This window comes from Carcharhinus amblyrhynchos, chromosome 4 (genome assembly GCF_965287045.1).
Source record: "Carcharhinus amblyrhynchos chromosome 4, sCarAmb.v2.hapA, whole genome shotgun sequence".
In the NCBI taxonomy this organism is placed as follows: Eukaryota; Metazoa; Chordata; class Chondrichthyes; order Carcharhiniformes; family Carcharhinidae; genus Carcharhinus; species Carcharhinus amblyrhynchos.
Window position 1 is genome coordinate 62,742,274 of NC_137327.1, and position 22,635 is coordinate 62,764,908.

The 22,635-nt window shown below is 45.5% G+C and overlaps 1 protein-coding gene across 1 annotated transcript in view; it reads left to right on the top strand.

Annotated features, from left to right (window-relative positions):
- Positions 1-22,635, top strand: part of hydin (HYDIN axonemal central pair apparatus protein) — a 1,114,396-nt gene that overhangs the window by 402,187 nt on the left and 689,574 nt on the right. The window contains exons 15-16 of the mRNA XM_080187991.1: positions 2,581-2,681; positions 4,352-4,487. Coding sequence (XP_080044117.1) covers positions 2,581-2,681; positions 4,352-4,487 — 237 coding nt within the window. The remainder of the gene's footprint in view (positions 1-2,580; positions 2,682-4,351; positions 4,488-22,635) is intronic.

Genomic DNA, 22,635 nt, shown 5'->3' on the forward strand with positions numbered 1-22,635 from the left:
GGGTTGACATTGATATTCAGTGATATTGCAGAACAGTAATGAATTACAACCTGTTTTAATAACCTATTGAAGGTGAATATATGTTAAAGTAGAGCATGGTGTACAATAGAGTGGCTGCTGTTTCCATATTGAGTGTTTTGCATGATCCACCATGTTGAAATGGCTCTAGACCAAGGATGTACTGGGCTCAGTGGCTTCCTTGTGTGCAGTAAACCCTATAATTCTGTGCTTTCTGATTTTCGCACAATGAGCCTGAACTTCAGAAATAATTGTCATGAAGATACCAGTCCCATTATTATAAAGGATAAAATACAATTTAAGAGAGGGAATGGTTAGGAGTTGACGAGAAGATATGTACATAGGGACATATGTTTTCCTGGAATAGTAACAACGTTTTTCTATTCCTAAGGATTATTATGTTATATAAATGTTTGGTTCCAATTTTTGCAGTGCTGGAATTAAGAGATCCGTAATCAAAAAAAAAAGTCCTTACTTTGCACTAGTTATTCCATTTCGCATAGTGCGGGTGAGACAAATTTCGGCAGGCCAATGTCAGGTTTATAAATCAGATGATAATGTAATGCTAGTCTTACAAATTTTGCATCTACACTAGATATTCTCTCACATTTAGTCTCAGCAAACTCTTCTGTGAGTTCAGCATTCCTCTACAATTAGGAATTTAACTTTATTGCCTAATATTCAGTCAAGTAATAACCTGACCTAGACAATGAAACAGTATTGTGTGACATTAGGGATTCCATGCATGTATATACCTTAATGATAATTTTGGTAGTACATGGCCTGTTTGCTCCCTGCACAGTACATTCTGATTGCTGTGAGGCAGGACACCTGTGCCATTTGGAAAGAATATTGCTCCAAATGCATTTCTCCGGTCTTCTGAGAAACAAATTTAACGTTAGTGAGGTGAGCCAAGAGAAAATGAATAAGCTGGTTTACTTTACAAGCAACAATGAACAGAGTAATATTTTATAGTAAATTTAATCTTACTTTAGCTCATTGTTATGATCCCTAGTACAGGGTGCATATATTTATAGTGCCTGACTGGCAGTAAGTAGGATAGGTTGTCCCCAAAGGAGGAAACATGGACTCTTGTTGGCCCTTCAGACAGGTGACAGTACGCCTGTAACCTGGATTAAATTTCAACTATAGGGATGAAACTTTTTGTGAAGCCCATGGTAAAGAGCATTGTGTGGGATGGTAAATGTACTGTTAATTGGCTGTTGCCTGTTTTGTGCTATGTTCAAAGCTAGGGGAGTCTAAAACTAGAGGGTATGGATTTAAGGTGAGAGGGGGAGATACAGAAGTGTCCAGTGAGGCAATTTTTTCACATAGAGGATGGCAAGTGTCTGGAACAAGCTGCCGGAGGTAGGAGTAGAGGCGGGTACAAATTTATCCTTTAAAAAGCATTTAGATAGTTACATGGGTATGAAGGGTATAGAGGGATATGGGCCAAATGCAGGCAATTCGGATTAGTTTAGGGGTTTTAAAAAAAAGGGCAGCATGGACAAGTTGGGCCGAAGGGCCTGTTTCATGTTGTAAACCTCTGTGACCTCTGCAGATCAATATCCCCCACTCACTATGACTGAATTCTGATTGGTGGAGGAGTGGTTTTCAGCCTTTCAGAGGGAACAGCGATGTGAGCAGAAAATTTGGAGAGAGTTTGGAAACATGATTCTCTCCAGAGAGATTGCGCTTCCCTATTTTCCCAACTCCTGCTTGTTCACACCCACAAAGGGGGAGTATTTCATTTTAATGGACTTTAATAAATTTGAATATCATTATTCAGTCCCAGAAACCCACCTCTCACTGCACATTTAAACCTTGCTGAGGTGATGTTGGCAAGGATACAAAAGCTTTTTAGAAACAAAATTCAGTCGAGGTGATCCCCCGAGGGTGCAAAAGTTAAATATAGTCCCCATGGGGAGAGGGTCATGCCCAGGCACTGCCCTGGCACTGCCCCAGTGTAGGTTGGCACTGCCAGATTGGCACAGTGTCAATCTGTTTGGAGGATTGTTTTGGAATGGCCCCTCATTTGAGGCCCATGTAGGGGGTTTCTAGTTATGTGTGGTGGGGGGAGGAGAGTGATTAGTTGGGGGGTGGAGAGGAATCACTTGCAAGCATGGAGCGGGGTGCAGGCAGTGGAGGGTTGAGGAGGGGGTTAAAGTCATGGTGGTGGAGGGAGGAGCCTGGTTTCCTCCATTTTGGGATTGGAGGTTGTTTAATTCTAATGCTGATTGGGGCAGCCTTCAAAGATAGCACCCCGATTTCTATAAAGTAGGCCGTGCCAGGGTGACGATGTAAATCCCGTCCATTAATTTTTTCACTCTGAGGTTCAGATCTGGAGTGAAAACTGGGCTGTGCAGCTGGAGAGCTACACGCCCGATTTTAGTCTGAGCCTGATACTCTGAAAAAATGGTGTGATTCTACCCTACGTTATTTTGTACATGATAAAATTTAACGGCAGGATTTTAATATAAATTGCACCAAAGTTCTTCTATAGGCTATGCAAAGACTATTAATCTCTGGTAAATGTTGCAATACTTTCATCTTTTCTCCTAGGTGTCATTTTGCTCCAACACAGTAAAGAAGTATGAGCTGAGCCTCATTGTAGAGGTTGAGAATGTTAGCCGGGAAGTGCTAGCAATCCCCATCGTGGCACGGTAACTTCCTCTTTGATTCATCCTATGTGTATGGATAAAATGGGCTAGCAGGTGAATTAAATTGCAAGCAGAAAGCCATCAACTTTCTACCCAGCATAATACGTTGCAAGTACATCCTTTTTAGATCTATTTTAGATCCCCCCTTGAACTTGAAGTTTAGAACTTGAACCTGTAAATTTGAAATATTTAAGTGTCATTGAAAATGAAAGTCACCCTGTTTCTGTCACAGCTGTTGTTCCACAATGCCAATTTTACACTCAGGAAGCTAATTACAGTTCCAGTGTGTCCAGTGAAATATGGCAATTGAATCATATTATATTCCCAGCCACCAGTGGAGCCCAAGTGCAATGTGTGCAGCAGGATATAATTATTCTTAATGTTTTCTTTGTGATGGGGAGCACAGGACAATGGGGAATGCTCAAGCAAGTTATTCAGGCTATCAATTTCAGTATTGTTGCTTTGGCGGTACTGCAGTGAGAAGTCTTGGAAATAAGCGTGCCTGACTTGTATCAAGCACAAAATTAACAACCAGGTTCCAACCTGGAAGACAGTGGCAGAAACAGTTAATACAAACCCAGGCAACATTTGCTCATCTCTGCAATGTTGCTAGGGTCAGTGTGCCAACATTCCGTTGAATTTATCAATATTACCTTGCATCTTAACAGCAAGGTTGCCATTGCAGAAGTCATATGGAAATACCATGAATACCTGGTGAAGATGCACTGAAAAAAATTGGGCTGATCTTTGACAGTCTAACACTGGCAGGTGAAAACATTGAAAGAAACCTGTCACAGGGGAAAATCTAGCCTCAGCTTCAGACAACGTACAGGTGGAATAAAGTTAGCTGCAATGTTAGGCATGGTCATGATTTGTTTTTCTCTTTAAATTCATTGATCTTTGATGAACATGTAACCAAACGTCTTATCATAGAATCATAGAAGCCTTACAGTATAGAAGAAGGCCATTTGGCCCATCAAATCTGTACCAACCACAATCCCACACAAGCCCTTTTCCCGTAACCCCACACATTTACCCTGCTAATCCCCCTGACATTAGGGTCAATTTAGCATGACCAATCAACCTAACCTGCACACCTTTGGACTGTGGGAGGAAATTGGAGTACCTGGAGGAAACCTACACAGACACGGGTAGAAAGTGCAAACAGACAGTGACTGAGGCTAGAATTGAACCTGGGTCGCTGGTGCTGTGAGGCAGTGGTGCTAACTACTGTGCCACCCAAATCAAGTTACTGTGAAAATCCTTTAATCTTCACACTCCAGCATCTGTTTGGATATAATGAAGGAAAATTTAGCATGGCCAATGCACCTAACCAGCATGTGTTTCAGACTGTGGTAGGAAACCCATGCAGACTCCTCACAGACAGTGACCTAAGCTGGAAATTGAATCCAGGTCCCTGATGTTGTGAGGCAGCAATGCTAAACACTTTGCCACCGTGCCACAATCACTGTGCCATCATGCCTTATTTAAGACAAAGTAGTTTTTTTGTGTTGAAGTCCCTTCAGATAAAACAGACCATATGTCTCACATTGACAGTCGAGATTACTGTTAATCTTTTTGATTCACCGTGCCATTAGCAAATGATAAAGCTTGCATGTTACTGTGAGTGTCACACAATGACTGACTGACTTCTTACCAACTTTCTCCAATAGATGTATTGTACCTACTTTGGAGGTGGTTAACCCACATCTTGATCTTGGACGTTGTTTTCTGAAGCACCCTTGTCAACGCATGATAAAACTTCAGAATGCCCATGACCTTCCAGCATGCTATGGGCTAATTCCACAGGTTAGTGCTAATTAAAATAGCTTTTGGTGTGATGATGCCAGAGAGGTTATTGCAAAATATTAGTAAGTGACTTCTTAATGGAGGAAGGTGGCCACTATTGGCTTGATAACCGAATGCGTAATATGTGAAAAATCGCAGAATGTCAGGTAGCACTTCCATCCACTCTAGTGGTTGCCATTAGAGTGCTGTTTTCCTCACTGAGGTTACAACAGGGAGACACTGAATGACAACTGAAAATTGGTGGGAAAGAGCCATCAAAAGTTGCTCTCACTCCCACACACGTGGCGGAATTTTCCGGCCACGCTTGCCCTAAGATTAGGAATTCCCACGTAGCTCAACAGACCTTTGCATGGTCCTATCCCGTCTGCTACAATCCCGTGGCAGGTAGGATGGGAAAATTCCACCCACAGTTAAAGATGACAAAAATGACAAGGCAGGAGACAGTCAAAATATGGATAGTTGCTGAAGGGATAAGTTAACATTTTTGGCTGTGTATAACATTGTTGGAGGTTAAACTGAATTGTCCATTAAGAGATGATCTGGGAAAAGAGGATCATGTGTTTCATAATAAATCTTATCAGTTTTCATTGGCTATGACTACATTCAAAACTGGTAGGCCAGAATCTCACGCTCAAAACTGATAGGCCAGATTGTCATGCTCCTTCATATGTGGGTTTTTGCAGAGGAGGAGAGTATGAAATTGGAGGAACAGGATTCCCTTTGGGTTTCTGCCCATCCCAACCTCAAAGCAGTTCTATGCTGGGATGGGCAAAGTCTTCTCTTGCTCCAGTTGACGTGCTTAAGTGGCCAGTTGTGCTGTTTCCTGCCCAGCCTCAATTTTTAGGCTGGCATGAAGATTGAACTTGTGGTGGAAGCCAAACGCATTATACCTTAAGTGGGGAGGTGGAGGTGCTTCCATCAAAGACCCCGTTCTGAAGTCAGGCATACCACACACTTCAGTACTGGTGGCCTCCAAACCATCCTCCCCATGCCCACCCTCTAGCCTGGGTCCCGGTCACCCCTTTCTGGCCCCCAAGCCTCCCCATCCTCCCAACTCTGTGACCCCTTGACCTTACCAAAGCCTCTGCTGCAGGGATTGGAGAACTGCTGATAAATCAGAATGGCCAACAGCTTTTACGTGTGAAAGGTGGAAGACCACCAGTAGCCGCTTATTCCTCATTTGAGCATGAAATGGCTGTGGGGCACTCAGAGTGTGGACTCTTCATATTCAGGGAAGTGAGACCCCTTTATCCAAAAAATTCAAGCATAGTTTTAACTTAATAATCACAATATGCTCTGAGGTTAGCCTGTGTTGTCTAAAAATGAAAGGAATTCAATTTGTATTCTGCATATAGACCATCCCACGTGGGATACATATCACAATGTTAACTGATGAAAAGGTTTGAGTAACTTCATAAATACAGAATATGTATTGATGACTGAATGACTTTATAGCCTTTTTTGATATTCAGAAAATGATTAAGGTAAAAAGTTTAGAATGAATAATTTATATTGCACTAGAATTCTGAAACACTTTTTAGGTGATAACTGGATGGTAGATAATGAGTAATCAATGGATATAATTAGTTCAGATTCAGAAGACATTTGACAAAGATTCACTTGTGGGTATTTCAAAGATGCTTGCATATTAAGGAGTTAAAGGCAAATTAAATTAGCTGGATTGAGAACTGACTTAATTGAGTGGAAACAGATAGAGGTTTGCAGCATGGAAACAGGCCCATTAGCCCAACAGATCCATGCTGCCCTGTTTTTACCACTAAGCTATTGCCAATTGCTGCATTTGGCCCATATCCTTTTAGACCCATCTTAACCATGTAACTGTCTAAATGCTTTTTAAAAGATAAAATTGTACCCGCCTCTACTACTACCCCTGGCAGCTTGTTCCAAATATTCATCAACCTCTGTGTGAACAAAATGCCCCTCTGGACCCTTATTATGGGTTTTTGATAAGAGAGGGGATTAAGGGTTATGGGGAGAGGGCGGGAATGTGGAACTGAGCCACGACAGATCAGCCATGATCTTATTGAATGGCGGGGCAGGCTCAAAGGGCTAGTTGGCCTACTCCTGCTCCTATTTCTCATGTTCTTATGTTCTCACCTTAAACCTATGCCTTCTAGTTTTAGATTCCCCTATCTTTGAGAAAAGATGTTGACTATCTAGCTAATCTATGCCCCTCATTATTTTATAGCTCACTATAAGATCACCCATAAACCTCCCATCTCCAGGGGAAAAAGTCCCAGCCTGTCCAGCCTCTCCTTATAAACCATGCCATCAAGTCCCAATAGCATCCTAATAAATCTTTTCAGCACTCTTTTTATTTTAATAATATCCTTTCAATAGGGTGACGAGAACTGTACACAGTATTCCAAGTCTGGCCTTACCAATGTTTTGTACAATTTCAACAAGATGTCCCAACTCCTATATTCAGTGTTCTGACCAATGAAGCCAAGCATGCTGAAAGCTTTCTTCATCACCCTATCCACCTGTGACTCCACTTTTAAGGAGCTATGAACTTGTACCCCGAGATCTCTTTGTTCTATAAATCACTCCAACGCTCTACCATTAGCTGAGTAAGTCTTGCCCTGATTCGACCTATCAAAATGCGTGACTTTACATTTAGTTAAATTAAACTCTACCTGCCATTCATAAGCCCACTAGCCCAATTGATCAAGATCCCATCGTAATCCTAGATAATCTTCTTCACTGTCCACTACGCCACCAATCTTGATGTCATCTACAAAATTACTAACGATGCCTCCTATATTTTCATTCGAATCATTAATATAAATGACAAATAACAGTGGATCCAGCCTTGCGGCACACCACTTGTCACGGACCTCCAGTTTGAAAAACAACTCTCTACAACTACCCTCTGTCTCCTGATATCAAACTACTTTTGTATCCAGTTGGCTACCTCACCCTGGATCCTGTGAATTTTCCCTAATGAAACAACCTACCATATGGTACCTTGTCAAAGGCCTTGCTAAAGTCCATGTAGACAATATCAACTGTACTGCTCTCATCTACTTTCTTGGTTACCCCTTCAAAAACTCAATCAAATTTGTGAGACATGATTTTCCACTCACAAAGCCATGCTCATTGTCGTTAATCGGTCCTTGCCTCTCTAAATGCCTGTAGATTCTGTCTCTCAAAATACCTTCTAACAACTTACCCACTATAGATGTTAGGCTCACTGACCTGTAGATCCCAGACATTTTCTTGCAGCTCTTCTTAAACAAAGGCACATTTGTCACCCTTCAGTCTTCAGGCACCTCACCTGAGGCTGTCGATGATTCAAATAGCTTTGCTAGAGGACCCGCAATTTCCTCCCTAGCCTCCCACAACATTTAGAGTCATAGATGTTTACAGTGTGGAAACAGGGCCTTTGACCAACTTACCCATGCCTTCCTTTTTTTAAACCCCGAAGCTAGTCCCAATTGCCCGCATTTGGCCCATATCCCTCTACACCCATCTTACCCGTGTAACTGTCTAAATGCTTTTTAAAGGATAAAATTGTACCCGCCTCTACTGCTACCTCCGGCAGCTTGTTCCTGACATTCACCACTCTGTGTAAAACAATTGGCCCTCTGGCCACTTAAACCTTAAACCTATGCCCTCTAGTTTTAGAGTCCCCTACCTTTGGGAAAAGATATTGACTGTCTAGCTTTTCTATGCATAAGAACATAAGAACATAAGAAGTAGGAGCAGGAGTAGCCCTTCGAGCCTGCCCCGCCATTCATGGCTGATCTGAAGTGGCTCAGTTCCACTTTCCTGCTTTCTCCCCATAACCCTTAATTCCCTTGCCTACCAAAAACCTATCTACCCGTGTCTTAAATATATTTAACGAGGTAGCCTCCACCACTTCAACTGGCAGAGAATTCCAGAGATTCACCTGGAATTCTCTGCCAGTTGAAGTGGTGGAGGCTACCTCGCTAAATATATTTAAGATACGGGTCTTATGTGCCTCATTATTTTGTAGATCTCTATAAGATCACTCCTCTGACGCCTACGCTCCATAGAAAAAAGTGCCAGTCTGTCTAACCTCTCCTTATAACTCAAATCATCCAAGCCCTGGTAACGTCCTGGTAAATCTTTTCTGCACTCTTTCTAGCTTAATAACATCCTTTCTATAATAGGGTGACCAGACTGTACACAATATTCCAAATGTGGCTTTACCAATGTCTTGTACAACTTCAACAAGATGTCCCAAATCCTGTATTCAATGTTCTGTAAAAAGTCTGACAACACCAGGTTTTCAACACCACTTCAATGTTCTGACCAAAGAAACAAAGCATGCTGAATGCCTTCTTCACCAATCTGTCCACCTGTGACTCCACTTTCAAGAAGCTATGAACATGCATCTCTTTGCTCTGTCACTCTCTTCAGCGCCCTACCATTAACTGAGTAAGTCTTGCCCTGGTTCGATCTATCAAAATGCGTGACCTTACATTTAGCTAAATTACATATCATCTGCCATTCATCAGCCTACTGGCCCAATTGATCAAGATCCCATCACAATCCTAGATAAGCTTCTTCACTGCCAACTATGCCACCAATCTTAGTATCATCTGCAAACCTACTAACCTTGCCTCCTAAATTCTCATCCAAATCATTAATATTGTTAGCGCGAGTGGGTGAAACAACACCACGGACTCAGGGTGAAGTTCAATAACGGCACAGCTTTATTTTCTTTACGTCGACGGAGTAGAACAGTCAGGACATACAATCGGACTGTCCAGAAAGTGCTCTGAAGACTCCCCCGCAATGGGCTATAGTTATACCTGAACTTCGTGTTTCAAATGCTAATCCTTTATTTACAGTATTTGACTTCAGCCATCCTGTTTCGACGTTTTCGAGTGTTGGAGCAATTGTTTTAAGTGTGTGTTAGTTGTTTTTGTCTGGTTCGTTATCAATGGTCTGGATTCCCTGGGGTTTGAACCATAGGTGTTTTATTGATCTCAAGAGTCTTGAGGGGCCAGGAACGCTTTCTTAACTGTGTTAATTTCAGGTGTCTCCATGGGTTGTTTGACTGGTTTAGAAGTGCTGATTTTGATGGGGTGGGGATGTGTTCTTTAATTTAGTTCCTGTAGGTGCCATCCTGCCCAATTTCCCTTACATGCTAGCCCTCATTTGCATTCTAAAGGCATGCTCTTGCCTACTGATCAGTGTCTGTAACTTTGTGATTTTAGTGGAGGGCTCTGAGGATAGCTTTAGTTTGCTTCCATTTTGTGTGCCCAATTTCATAAAATTTGTTGTCCAATAACAGTTCCCCCCTGTCAGTCGGGAGCGGGCTTGTTCCACCTCCCTCAGACCGATTTTCTTAACAAATTTTATGTCCGGTGCTTCCTGCATTTGCACGCTGCAGTCGTACAGTTTAGGGGAGCCCCGGGTTTGTCAAATTAGATGTGCACGGGAGAAGTCTTCCCGATTTGTTAATTGTCCCATATTGCCAATCATTCTGATTAGTTCCCTCCTAGTTTTGGTTTTCTTGCGCTGGCGGTATGTATAGCACATTATGACCCCCCAGGATATTGCCAGTATGAGTTGGATGGCAACCAGTATGTGTGAGATTATCTGGATCCAGGGGTGAATGTCTACACTTAGACCCCAGTCCCACACCCTCTGAACCATTGTCTGGCTCTGTAAGGCTGATTCTGTGCCATGCTGTAGGGTTTTGGTATGTGATTGTAGCTGGTGGTATAATCGAACAGAGTGTCCCACTTTGAGACGGACCTCTCTCAGTACTTCTGCTAAGTGTGGAATTGGAGCCTGTTCTGGCTCTCGGTAATATTTGAGGTCATCTCTCAATGGGTCCGTGGCATGAAGTGTCAGGGTCTGTCTACTTCGGATGTTGGTGATGTGGACCTGGCCAATAGTGACCGGTCTGCGAGGGGTGAAGCAGAAGTTTGGGCTGGGGATTGGGCATGTCAGCCCGTTGTATGTGAAGGATGTTCTTGTTGTGGCTACACAATACCTGCCTTGTCCTCCATATCCTGCCCGGGCAAAGTGTGGATCGGTGGGTGTAATTTCTAGGGTACAGCCCTGCATTTTGTTAAACCCGCATTCCGCTGCCTCTCCTTGTCTCAGTGGGTGAGAGCAGATGATTATCTCTCCCCTTTGTTTGCATCCTGAGAGGGAGATACTGAACATCACGCCATGCCTTGAGATGGCCGTAACTTCGGTTGTATGGTAGCGGAGGGAGGTATTGCCTCTAACAACACCGATGTTTTCAATCTGGAAGATAGGGAATGGTCCTGAGTCTGATGTAACCATTGGAATCAATAGGACCATCCCTACTCCTGTACTCTCGCTAACCTCGCAGTCGGGGATCACTGGATATACCCAAAGAACAAAGAACAACCCAGCACGGGAAACAGGCCCTTCGGCCCAACGAGCCCACGCCGCCATTTCAACAAAGCATTTTCCTACACCTACCCTGCCCCGTGTGTATGTGGATGGTACCCCTAATGTAGCCAGATTCAGGGGAGAATAGCGTAGGGTCAATTTGGTACACCAATCAGCCTAAGAGCACATCTTTGGGGTGTGGGAGGAAACCGGAGCACCCGGAGGAAACCCATGCAACCACAGGGAGAATGCGCAAACTCCCACAGACACAGGCCCAAATCCATGTATCTGCACAGCTAGCAGTGATAGTCACTGAGCTGTTGTGGTGCCCGTCTGCTGGTCCAGGATTAAGCACACACAGCGACACGAAGTACTAGGCCACTCTCGAAACCTCCAAGAGCAGCCCACGCACGACCCACCATGTGCATGCCCCTCGTTTGACAACAAGGTGGACCGACACCTGTGGATTAAAAGAGACAAAAACTTTAACATGTAATACTACATTTCCAGTGTCGTCCCAAGGCTCTGACCCTTTTTAATACCGTCTACTATAACCCTCCATCCCTGTTTTGTTCATGTGTCTATCTAAGTAAACCTTAAACAAGTCCAACGTGCCTGCCTCCACCACCTTACTTGGTAGTGCGTTCCATACCCCCACGACCCTCTGCGTGAAAAACCTTCCTGTAGTATCCATATTATACTTCTCCCCCCTCACCCTTAGATCATGACCTCTTGTAATAGTTGTCTCCAATCTAGGGAAAAGCCTACCACTGTTGACTCTATCTATTCCCTTCATTACTTTATACACCTCTATCAGATCCCCCCTTAATCTCCGTCTTTCTAAGGAGAAGAGCCCCAGTTTTTTCAACCTTTCCTCATAACTCAGTCCTTCCATGCCAGGCAACATCCTGGTAAACCTCCTCTGCACCCTCTCCAGGGTCTCCACGTCCTTCCGCTAGTAAGGTGACCAGAACCCATGTCATTCCTTTCAAGGTTCAGCTATCCAGCACCCCCTTCTGATCTGCGAATTGTGCGAGCCAGGTGCTGTCAATCCAATCGGGTACCTCCCCCCTGTGTACCTGGTCCAAATTATTCCTTAATTGACCTATCATCCACTCACTGTATGCATGGCACAGCTGTCCCTGTTGTACCCGGGCAGTGTTTTCTCTGTCTCTATCTATAAGGCGGTTAATGGTACGACCGTGTGTTTCTAATATTGTGATTCCATCTAGTTGAGTATGGGCACCCCTCTCCCACAAAACAGCCTGCTCGGCTTGTTGGGCTGGTGACCGTTGCAGGATATCTTTCATCACTCCCTTCAACTGTTCCATCTTATTATTGAGTCCCTGGATGTCAATTGAGTTAACCACACTGGATCCGGTGTTTATCCCTGTGAGGGTGTCATTGACTATGCCCGTTTTGCTTCTGTGTGTGTGCGTGTTGTCTCTGTAGTGTGTTGCTCCCATTGCATTGATAGCCCACTTTATTGTTTCCCTGCCCAGCATTTGGTACATGTCTCGTGTCTGTTCTGAACAGTATCCCGGTACCTGGATCCCTGAGATATCGTTCAGAACAGGCATGATTTCATGTTTCACATTGCCATATACAATTTCTCCCTCGTTCCACAATACCAGTCCTCCCTCCGGCCCCCCGCTCAGCAAGGGGCAGGGTAAGATTTCGGGTGTCGTGGTCGTGGGGGCGCGCGTTGTGGGAAGTGCAAACATACATATAGTGAGACTGCTGGAGCCTCAACTAGTCCATAGTACCCGCAAATATCAGTGTCCGGTTTCAAAATGTCTCTTTGTGGCTTGATCCTTGGATTCTCGGGAAGGGCGCAGATCATTCCAAAGGTGCAGCCAGAGTCGCTCAGCGAGTCTGGCCGTTGGATACATGTTTGGGTCTTATCCAATGTGCAGGTGAAGCAGGTCACATCGAGACCTGGGTGGACTTGTAGCCATGCATTGGAATACATTCTGTTGCTCTCGGGGTATGGTGCTGCCGGCACGCACAACGCCTCAGACGTATTGAATTTTATTCCGTGGGATTGTTGATAGGTGGTGTGTCCCTGGATGGCGAACCTTGACAAGACGATCCCGGATAGGGCCATCCTCAAAGTGGTTATCATCCTGGAGAGGGGTAGGAAGGGTACACAAAGCCTGGTGGCTGCCAGGTATTAGAATCTTCATATTAACTAATCTCTATAAACTAATCTACTTAGGCATGCCTCTACATTATATACATATATACATATTAGAGCCATGGCTGATGTGTGGCTCTCCTCCATCCGAGAGATGAAGTTTGTTAATTCGATCTCCGCTGTGTGGATAGAGGTGGTTAGATATGGGTCGATACGTGGCCCGTTTATGTCGACGGACTACTCTTGTCTTTATAGTCAGTCTGTCCTGTCCCCCCTCTCCCCCCCCACCGGGGTGGTATGCCTTTAGCTGTGACCCGTGTTTCCAGCGGCCTTTCCCTTTGATGTCAACACAGGCACATGTGTCACTGGTGAGGATAATTTCATGGGGTCCTACCCATTTCGGTGCGAACCCTGTTTGATCAGGGGCAACTCGGACCAAAACCTTGTCCCCTACCTGGGGAAGTGTGGGGGTCTGGCAGATGTCATGTTTCCTAACCTGGTCTTTTATAGCTTATTGGTCTCTGGCTGCGTGGCGTAGCTCTCTGAGTTGGTGGTCTAACTGTTGCACATATCTTTTCATTTTATCGAGGAGGGGTGCCAGTTCTTCTCCTCCTACCGCTATGTTTTCTGGGAGTCTCATTGCCCTCCCCGTCATTAATTCAAATGGTGTAAATCATATAGTGCGACCGGGGGTGGCTCGTAGGCGCATTAAAATACAGGGAAGGACATCTACCCACCCCTGACCTGTCTCAGCAATTGACTTGACAATTGCGTTTTTAAGTGTGCGGTTCATTTGCTTGACCATCCCAGAACTCTGAGGGTGGTATGGGATATGGAATCGCTGTCGGATTCCCAGGGTCTTACAAGCCTGTTTCATTATTTTGCCTGTGAAGTGGGTTCCTTGGTTGGAGTCTAGTTGTAGTGGGACTCCCCACCTCGGGATCATTTCGTATGCTAGGATGCGGGCTACGGTGGTGGCTTCGCAATCCTGAGTTGGGAATGCTTCCACCCAGCAGGTGAATTGATCGATTAAGACTAAACAATATTTCTTCCCTCGGCTAGTGGGTAGGGGGCCTATGAAGTCGATCTGCAGGTTTTCCCAGGGTCCTTTTGGTCGAGGTTGGTGGGCCATTTTGACTCTCGGGTCGGCCGGGGTTGTGCTGGGCGCATATGATACAGTGCTGGCAGTGTTTGGCTACATCCCATCCCATCCCTGGCCACCACCAATCAGCTGATAGTTGGGCCAGGGTCCCATCCCGGCTGGAGTAGTCCGGCTCGTGGTGGAGCAGGAGTAGTTCGGTGTGTATAAATGAGGGGGCGACTACTTGGTGCCCTCTGTGCCACACTCCATCTTTGTCCCTGGACGCCCCTGCCTGTTCCCACTGTGCCACCTCATCTGGGCTGGTACTACCCTGCAGCTTATAAATATCTCCTTCCTCCAAGGGTGCTGTTGTGGTGGCGGCTATGTGTGGGAGGGCTTCCCCAGCTGCAGCCTTGGCTGCAGCGTCTGCTAGTTGGTTCCCTTTTTGTTCCGCTGTCTTTACTCTTTGGTGGGTTTTTCTCTTAATTACGGCTGTTTCTGAGGGCAGCCTGGCTGCAGCTACCACGTCTCGGATTATATTTTCGTGCTTTATGCGGCGCCCCCCTGTGGTGATAAACCCACGCCTTTTCCAGGCCATCATGTAATCGTGGACCACCCCAAACGCACATTGGCTGTCAGTATATACATTTACTCGCTTTCCCCTTCCTGCCTTGAGGGCTTCTGTGAGGGCCATGAGTTCATCCACTTGGGCTGAGGTCTCCCCACTCATAGTGTCTTTTGCTACCGGTGTCCCTTTTTGGTCTGCTACCACCCAACCTGTGCGATATTGTCCCTCTACTTGTCTTTGGGACCCATACAGTATGAGGTCGGGGTTATCTAGGGGTTGGTCATTAATCCCTCCCTCCTCTTCAGTGTCTGAGTTAATCGGGCAGTAGTGTGGACTTCCCTCTGATAGGAGTCCTTCAGCGGGGTTCTTCCCAGTGTCCCGCACTATCTGGACGGATTGGTCTCCGGGGAGGAGTACCATTTTCCAATTGGCCCTTCGGGCGTCCGAAACAGTCCGGAGTCGGCCCTGTATTCAGGAGCTCAACGATGGTGTGTTTCGTGTGTAAAATGATTTGTCCTGACATAGTGAACGGTTCGCATACCCTGACTGCCCAGGCAGCACAATCTAGGGCCGCTACACACTTGTGCAGTCCCTGGGCTACTGGGGATTGTCGGGTGGAATAATATGCCACCGGTCGCATGATACCCCCGCATTCTTGGGTTACCACCGAGCTATAAAATCCCTCCTCTGAGTCACAGAAGAGGGGGAAGGGTTTGGTTATGTTAGGCAGGCGTAGGGCTGGAGCTGCTAATAGTTCTGATTTTAGGCGTGTGTATGCTACCTCCTGTTCGGGTCCCCACTCGATCGTTCCTGCTCCTGGCTTTCCCCCTTTGATCAGCCGCTGAATTGGTTCCGCCAGGGATGTGAACTGATCAATGAAATTCCGGCAGTAGTTAAAGAGTCCCATAACTCTACGCACCCCTTTGACTGTGTTTGGCCGGGGCATATTTATAATCGCGGTCTTCCGATCGGAGGGGAGGGCTCTCTTTCCTTGACTTATGTTGTGTCCTAAATACCGGACCTCCTGTTGTGCAATCTGTGCCTTTGTTGAGTTGATTTTAAACCCCGCAGCCTGCAGGGCACGTAGGATTCTGGACAGGGCTCCTATATGTCCTGTGAGGTTGGTGGAGGCAATAAGGATGTCGTCCACATATTGGAGGAAGGTACTTCTATGTGGGGATAGGTCGCAGGAAGGGGAAGGGCCTCACTCATAACTTGGTGGAAAATGTTGGGACTGTTGTGGAACCCTTGGGGGAGGCGTGTCCATGTGTACTGTTTCCCTCCACAGGTAAAGGCGAACCTTTCCTGGGAGTCCGTGTGAAGCGGGATGGACCAGAATCCGTTTGCTATGTCTAACACAGAGAAAATATTACGTTCAGGTCGGAGTCCGTTAAAAATAGTGGATGGACTCGCGACTATGGGGTGTTCTTTCGGGGTTATTTTGTTTAGGGCAGTGTAGTCTATGGTCAGTCGGTAACTTCCGTCTGGCTTATGGACTGGCCACATCAGGGAGTTGGTGTTAGACACTGTAGGTCTTAAAATACCCTGGGCAACCAGAGCCTGAACGATTTTCTCAATGGCCTGTAGCGCCTCGGGCTTTATGGGGTATTGTTTGTGAGGGGTGTGGATCAGCCCGTGTACGTGTAGGGGAGGGATTTTTACGGGAGGCCGCAGTCTTGTTTCCCTGCTGCCCAAACTTGGGGTAATGATTGGCATAGAAGCCCTACTATCCCTTCCTTCCCCCAGTCTCGGGCTGTGTATGTGTGGTCTCCTGCCCGGACTGAAGCCACATTTTTGTTCGGGACCCAGTATCCCTGAATCCCACTTTTGTGTTCCTTTCTTGCAGTCCACAGATTGCGTTACTGTGTCTGAGCTGGAGGGTCGGGAGTTTGTCCAGCAGTTTCATGGTGTCACCCGGGGTAAGGGATACATATGTCATCTTTATCCGAGCCTGGGCAGATCGCCCTCGCCCGTCTCCCCCTTGCCCCCCGGGGACACACTCCATTTTAACGGGGGCTGCCATTACGCTCTGGGATGGGGGGTCGGTGGTAGATGGAATGCTCCCTCCTGTCGGGCATAGTGGACCTGTTTCATCCACTAAACATACCCAGTCGGGACACTCCTCACTTGGAGGTTCGTGTGAGAAGTTGGACAGCGCTGGCAGCACAGGGTTAGCAGCCATCACAGCAGTGTGTTGTCGCTGTGCAGCTTGTTCCTGCTTGCCTTGTACATATTTATAAACTTGTCCTGCAAGAGTGACATGAGCCTTTAATATTAGGATCCAAGCCTTGTCATCCTTGCTCCTTTTCTGTTTCGCCCACCATTCCCGTTGGGTTTCGAGAGGGTCATGGGGCTTCCACCCTGCCTTCATCATGCTTTTAATTAGATTCTTGTTTTTCTCTGCTAGATAGCGGGTGAGGGACCCTTCTGGTCCCCATTCAAAGGTGGTACTGTTGCTATCCATGTTCGTTTTCTTTACTAGGGTCAGTTGTGTACCAACCCTGGCTCTAATGCTTTCACAGATACTTGTATGTGTATCTGATTGGATTACGGTCTCGTGTTCCCACTGTTAGTACGTTTGTACCTTCAGTGACAACCCGCAGAGCCTGACCTGTGTGTAGCGGGGAGATTGCCGCTCTCAGAGGCAGATGAGCTCTGTACAGCCTCTCCGCAGGGGCTGCAGTGTACGGAGAGACTTTTGACTACAGTGACCGGGGCCACTAGCTCCTACCCAAACTCCTATCACTAACTCGACTCTCAGAGGTCAGCCGTTTCCCTATCTTCTTGGGAGTCACCCGGACCTGGGTGTGGACTGGCATGTAGTTGACCGCGGGTCGGAGTCTCCCAACGTGTAGTCGTTTTTTCACGCTACCAGAGGTCTCCTGCTTGTAGTGGTCGAGGCACTCACAGAGGCTCCAGACTTAGTAGCACCCCGACATGTAGCAAATTCCTCGCAGATTTTGCCCCCAGTGGCCCAATCTTTCGCGCCTTCAGAGGTCCTCACTGACTTGCAGCGCCCGGACATGTACCGAACTCCGTGAGTCCGATCCCAGTGGCTCGAAACCTTGGATGTCCTCCTTAACCTTAAATCCCAGGGTGCTGTCCCTGAACCTTAAATCCCAGAGTAATATTCCTACTCTGTAACACCTGTTCTGTCATGTCCCCTAGTGGGCAGTCAGTCTGTGGTTGGGCTGGTCGGGGGTCAGCAGAATGTAAAAATAACACAATGAATCACAGTTCGCAATCCTAGCCGCCCGCCCAAAAAGAAACTTAAACCCACATTACTGCTGTGCAGCTACTGAACGGACCCTGTTCACAAGTTCAGATCACGGCAGCCGTGAAACACCGCTCTGACACTGGGACACTAATATTCCGCAGGTTCGATGAAATGAGTAAAGATACTCACCCAGTGCCAGGAGACAGCGTTCCAGCAACGATCGCGATCCCGGACGAAACCCCAATTGTTAGCGCCAGTGGGCGAAACGACCACTACGGACTCAGGGTGAAGTTCAATAATGGCACAGCTTTATTTTCTTTACGTCGACGGAGTAGCACAGTTAGGACATACAATCAGACTGTCCCGAAAGTGCTCTAAAGACTCCCCCACAACGGGCTATAGTTATACCTGAACTTCGCGTTTCAAATGCTAATCCTTTATTTACAGTATTTGACTTCAGCCATCCTGTTTCGATGTTTTCGAGTGTTGGAGCAATTGTTTTAAGTGTGTGTTAATTGTTTTTGTCTGGTTGGTTATCAATGGTCTGGAATCTCTGGGGTTTGAACCATAGGTGTGTTATTGATCTCAAGAGTTTTGAGGGGCCAGGGACGTTTTCTCAACTGTGTTAATTTCAGGTGTCTCCATGGGTTGTTTGACTGGTTTAGAAGTGCTGATTTTGGTGGGGTGGGGATGTGTTCTTTAATTTAGTTCCTGTAGGTGCCATCCTGTCCAATTTCCCTTATGTGCTAGCCCTCATTTGCATTCTAAAAGCATGCTCTTGCCTACTGATCGGTGTCTGTCACTTTGTGATTTTAGTGGAGGGCTCTGAGGATAGCTTTAGTTTGCTTCCATTTTGTGTGCCCAATTTCATAAAATTTGTTGTCCGATAACAATATAAATGACAAATAACAGTGGACCCAACACCGATCCCTGAAGCACACCACTGGTTACAGGTTTCCAGTTTGAATTACAACGCCCTACAACCAGCCTCTGTCTTGTGTCATCAAGCCACTTCTGTATCCATTTAGCTATCTCCCCCGGGTCCCGTGAGATTTAACCTTATGCAACAGCCTACCATGCGATACCTTGTCAAAGGCCTTGCTAAAGTCCATGAAGACAACATCAACTGCACTACCCTCATCTACCTTCTTCATCAGGTCCTGAGGATTTATCTACTTTGATGCACTTTAAGACTCCCAGCACTCCTTTCCTGTAATATGTATATTTCTCAAGACATCACTATTTATTTCCCCAAGTTATAAGGGAGCGAGTAGGCCCTCTTAAGGATCAACAAGGTCATCTATGTGTGGATCCCCAAGAGATGGGCGAGATCCTAAATGAATATTTCTCATCAGTATTTACTGTGGAGAAAAGCATGGATGTTAGAGAGCTTGGGGAAATAAATAGTGATGTCTTGAGGAGTGTACATATTCCAGAGAAGGAGGTGCTGGAAATCTTAAAGGGTATCAGGGTAGATGAATCACCAGGACCCGATGAAGTGTATCACAGGACATTGTGGGAGGCTAGGGAGGAATTGTGGATCCCATAGCCAAGATATTTGAATCATCGATTGTTACGGCTGAGGTGCCTGAAGATTGGAGAGTGGCAAATGTTGTGCCTTTATTTGAAAAGGGTGCAGGGAAAAGCTTGGGAACTACAGGCCAGTGAGCCTCACATCTGTGGTGGGTAAATTGTTGGAAAGTATTTTGAGAGACAGGATCGACAGACATTAGAGACGCATGATTAGGGACAACCAGCATGGTTTTGTGAGTGGAAAATCATGTCTCACAAATTCAGTTGAGTTTTTTGAAGGGGTAACCATGAAGGTGGATGAGGGCAGTGCAGTTGATGTTGTCTACATGGACTTTAGCAAGGCCTTTGACAAGGTACTGCATAGTAGTTTGTTACATAAGGTTAAATGTCATGGGATCCAGGTGAGGTAGCCAAATGGATACAAAATTGGCTTCTTGACAGAAACCAGAGGGTGGTTGTAGAGAATTGTTTTTCAAACTGGAGGCGTGTGATCAGCAGTGTGCCTCAGGGGTCAATGCTGGGTCCACTGTTATTTGTCATTTATATTAATGATTTGGATGAGAATATAAGAGGCATGATTAATAAGTTTGAGGATGACACTAAGATTGGTGGCATAGTAGACAGTGAAGAAAGTTATCTCCAATTGCAATGGGATCTTGATCAATTGGGCCAGTGGGTGACTAATGGCAGATGGAGCTTAATTTAGACAAATGCAAGATGATGTATTTTGGTCGATTGAATCAGGGCAGGACTTGTTCAATCAATGGTAGGGTGTTGGGGAGCGTTATAGAACAAAGAGATCTAGGGGTACATGTTCATATCTCCTTGAAAATGGAGTCACAGATGGACGGAGTGGTGAAGAAGGCATTCGGCATGCTTGGTTTCATCAGTCGGAACATTGAATTTAGGAGTTGGAATGTTTTGTTGAAGTTGTACAAGACATTGGTAAGGCCATGCTTGGAATACTGTGTGCAATTCTGATCACCCTATTATAGAAAGGATATTATTAAACTAGAAAGAGCGCAGAAAAGATTTACTAGGATGCTTCTGGGACTTGATGATTTGAGTTATAAGGAAAGGCTGGATAGACTGAGTCCCTTTTCTCTGGAGTGTAGGAGACTGAAGGGTGACCTTATGGAGGTCTATAAAATAATGAGGGGCACAGGTCAATATCTTAATATCTTTTCCCAAAGGTAATGGAGTCTAAAACTAGAGGGCATAGGTTTAACATGAGAGGGGAGAGATAAAGTGTCCAAACGGTCAATTTTTTCACACAGAGGGTGGTCTGGAACAAGCTGCCAGAGGTAGTAGTAGAAGTCGGTACCATTTTGTCTTTTTAAAAGCATTTAGATATTTACATGGGTATGGTAAGTATAGAGGGTCAAAGGTAGGCCATTGGGATTAGCTTAGGGGTTTTAAAAGAAAAATGGCAGCATGGACAAGTTGGGCTGAAGGGCTTGTTTCCATGCTGTAAACCTCTATGATTCTATGACTCTAAGTTCCCTAACATCCATGCCTTATCCTTAAAGGGACAAATACTGATGAGAAATATTCAATTAGCATCTTATCCATCTCTTGTGGATCCGCTTGCACATAGGTGATCTTATTGATCCTGAAGAGACCCTCCTCTCTCCCTTGTTACTCCTTTGCTCTTTATCTATTTGTAGAAGCTTTTTGGATTCTCCTTCACCTCAACTGCCAAAGCAATCTCGTGTCCCTTTTTTGCCTCTTGATTTCTCTCTTTACTCCACTCTGACACCCTTTATACTCTTCAAGGGATCCACTTGATCCCAGCTGATATGTTATATGCCTCCTTCTTCTTCTTGACCAGAGCCTCCATATCCTGAGTCAGACACGGTTGCCTGGTAGAAGACAGGATACCCCTACTTATACCTGATGGTCTGAAAATACATGGAGAGAAGAGAAGCAGATTTCCACTAGTTATGCTGGGTGCCACCTTTTGTTCATGCTACTTGACTAACTTTGAAGAGAACGGGTGGAATATTGAGGGTCCCAATGGCCTGACCAGAAGTGAGCAGGAGTTCCACTTGGAGGTGCAATGGTTGGTCATGCACAATCATATGGCAGCAAATTATTATGCGCAGCCCAGGAGCATGGACAACTGTGCAGTGCGGGACAGACAAATATCATATGGAATTTAAAGTTTGTGCCCCATTCATGAACAACATCTGGACAGCATCCACTCTCTGCAAGCCAGCAGCATCATTTTACCTTTTTGAGAGAAAGCTTTTGAACCAGAACTGCTGTCATCTCCTCCCCACCTGCCGCACTTTGATGCCTGGTCAGCCACCACCTTTTCTTCCTTGGACAGCCAGACCCTGACCTCCTTTGATAACTGTCCATCCCAGCTCAGGGCAACAGCACAGCCTTCTTGCTTTTGGTCCACCCAATATCCCCATCCAAGAAAAAGAGTTCATACTCACACCAAAGTCACCAGAAAGATGACCTTGCCTGCTGCATGGGGCCTTCAGCCAATCATAGATTAAAAGTCACCTGTTTCTTGTTTGCTACCAATTTAGTGACAAAGGTGCAGTTTTAATCTAGTGACCATGTATTTTAATTAATATGCATAAAATTCTAATGCATTAATATATATTCTCACCCATTGCCGTCAGGGAACTCAATCCACTCTTAATCGGCACAAATTTAATTCCCAACTTTAATCCCAGTGTCAGGAAGCTGACGTTCTGCAACTGATACAAGTGTCTCTTTCTGCCGCATTTCCCAGTCACTAGAAATGAAGTGTCACGAGATTCTACCCAATATTTCTTGTATATAGCTTCTGATAACATTGCTACTTTGTGATAAGGTTCAGAATAACCAAAGATTGAAGGTTAGGATTGTAATTTCTGAGGAATAGAATTGAACTTTGATGGAGAACTTTGTGAGGGTAATGATGGAAATGTTTGAGAACAATTTGACTTGTGCTGTAGTGTAGTCCAGATATTTTGAGTGTTTTCATGAATATTAAACAGTAGGTGGGCTGATTGAGTGTGAATAGTTTAGTCTTGCTGAAAGGAATGCAAACGCTTCAGCTCTAGCAAGGGTGAGTTACCCACGCCTTGAATCCAGGCACCATTAAACAACGAGCCAAAAAAAGAACTAGTGGGTGCATATAAGATAGGCGATTAGTCAGTTGTAAAGATGTTCATTCAGCCATTTAGGGAAAACACAACTCATTTATTTACAGGTTAAAACTATTCAGAGGCTTGCAGCATCATGGCT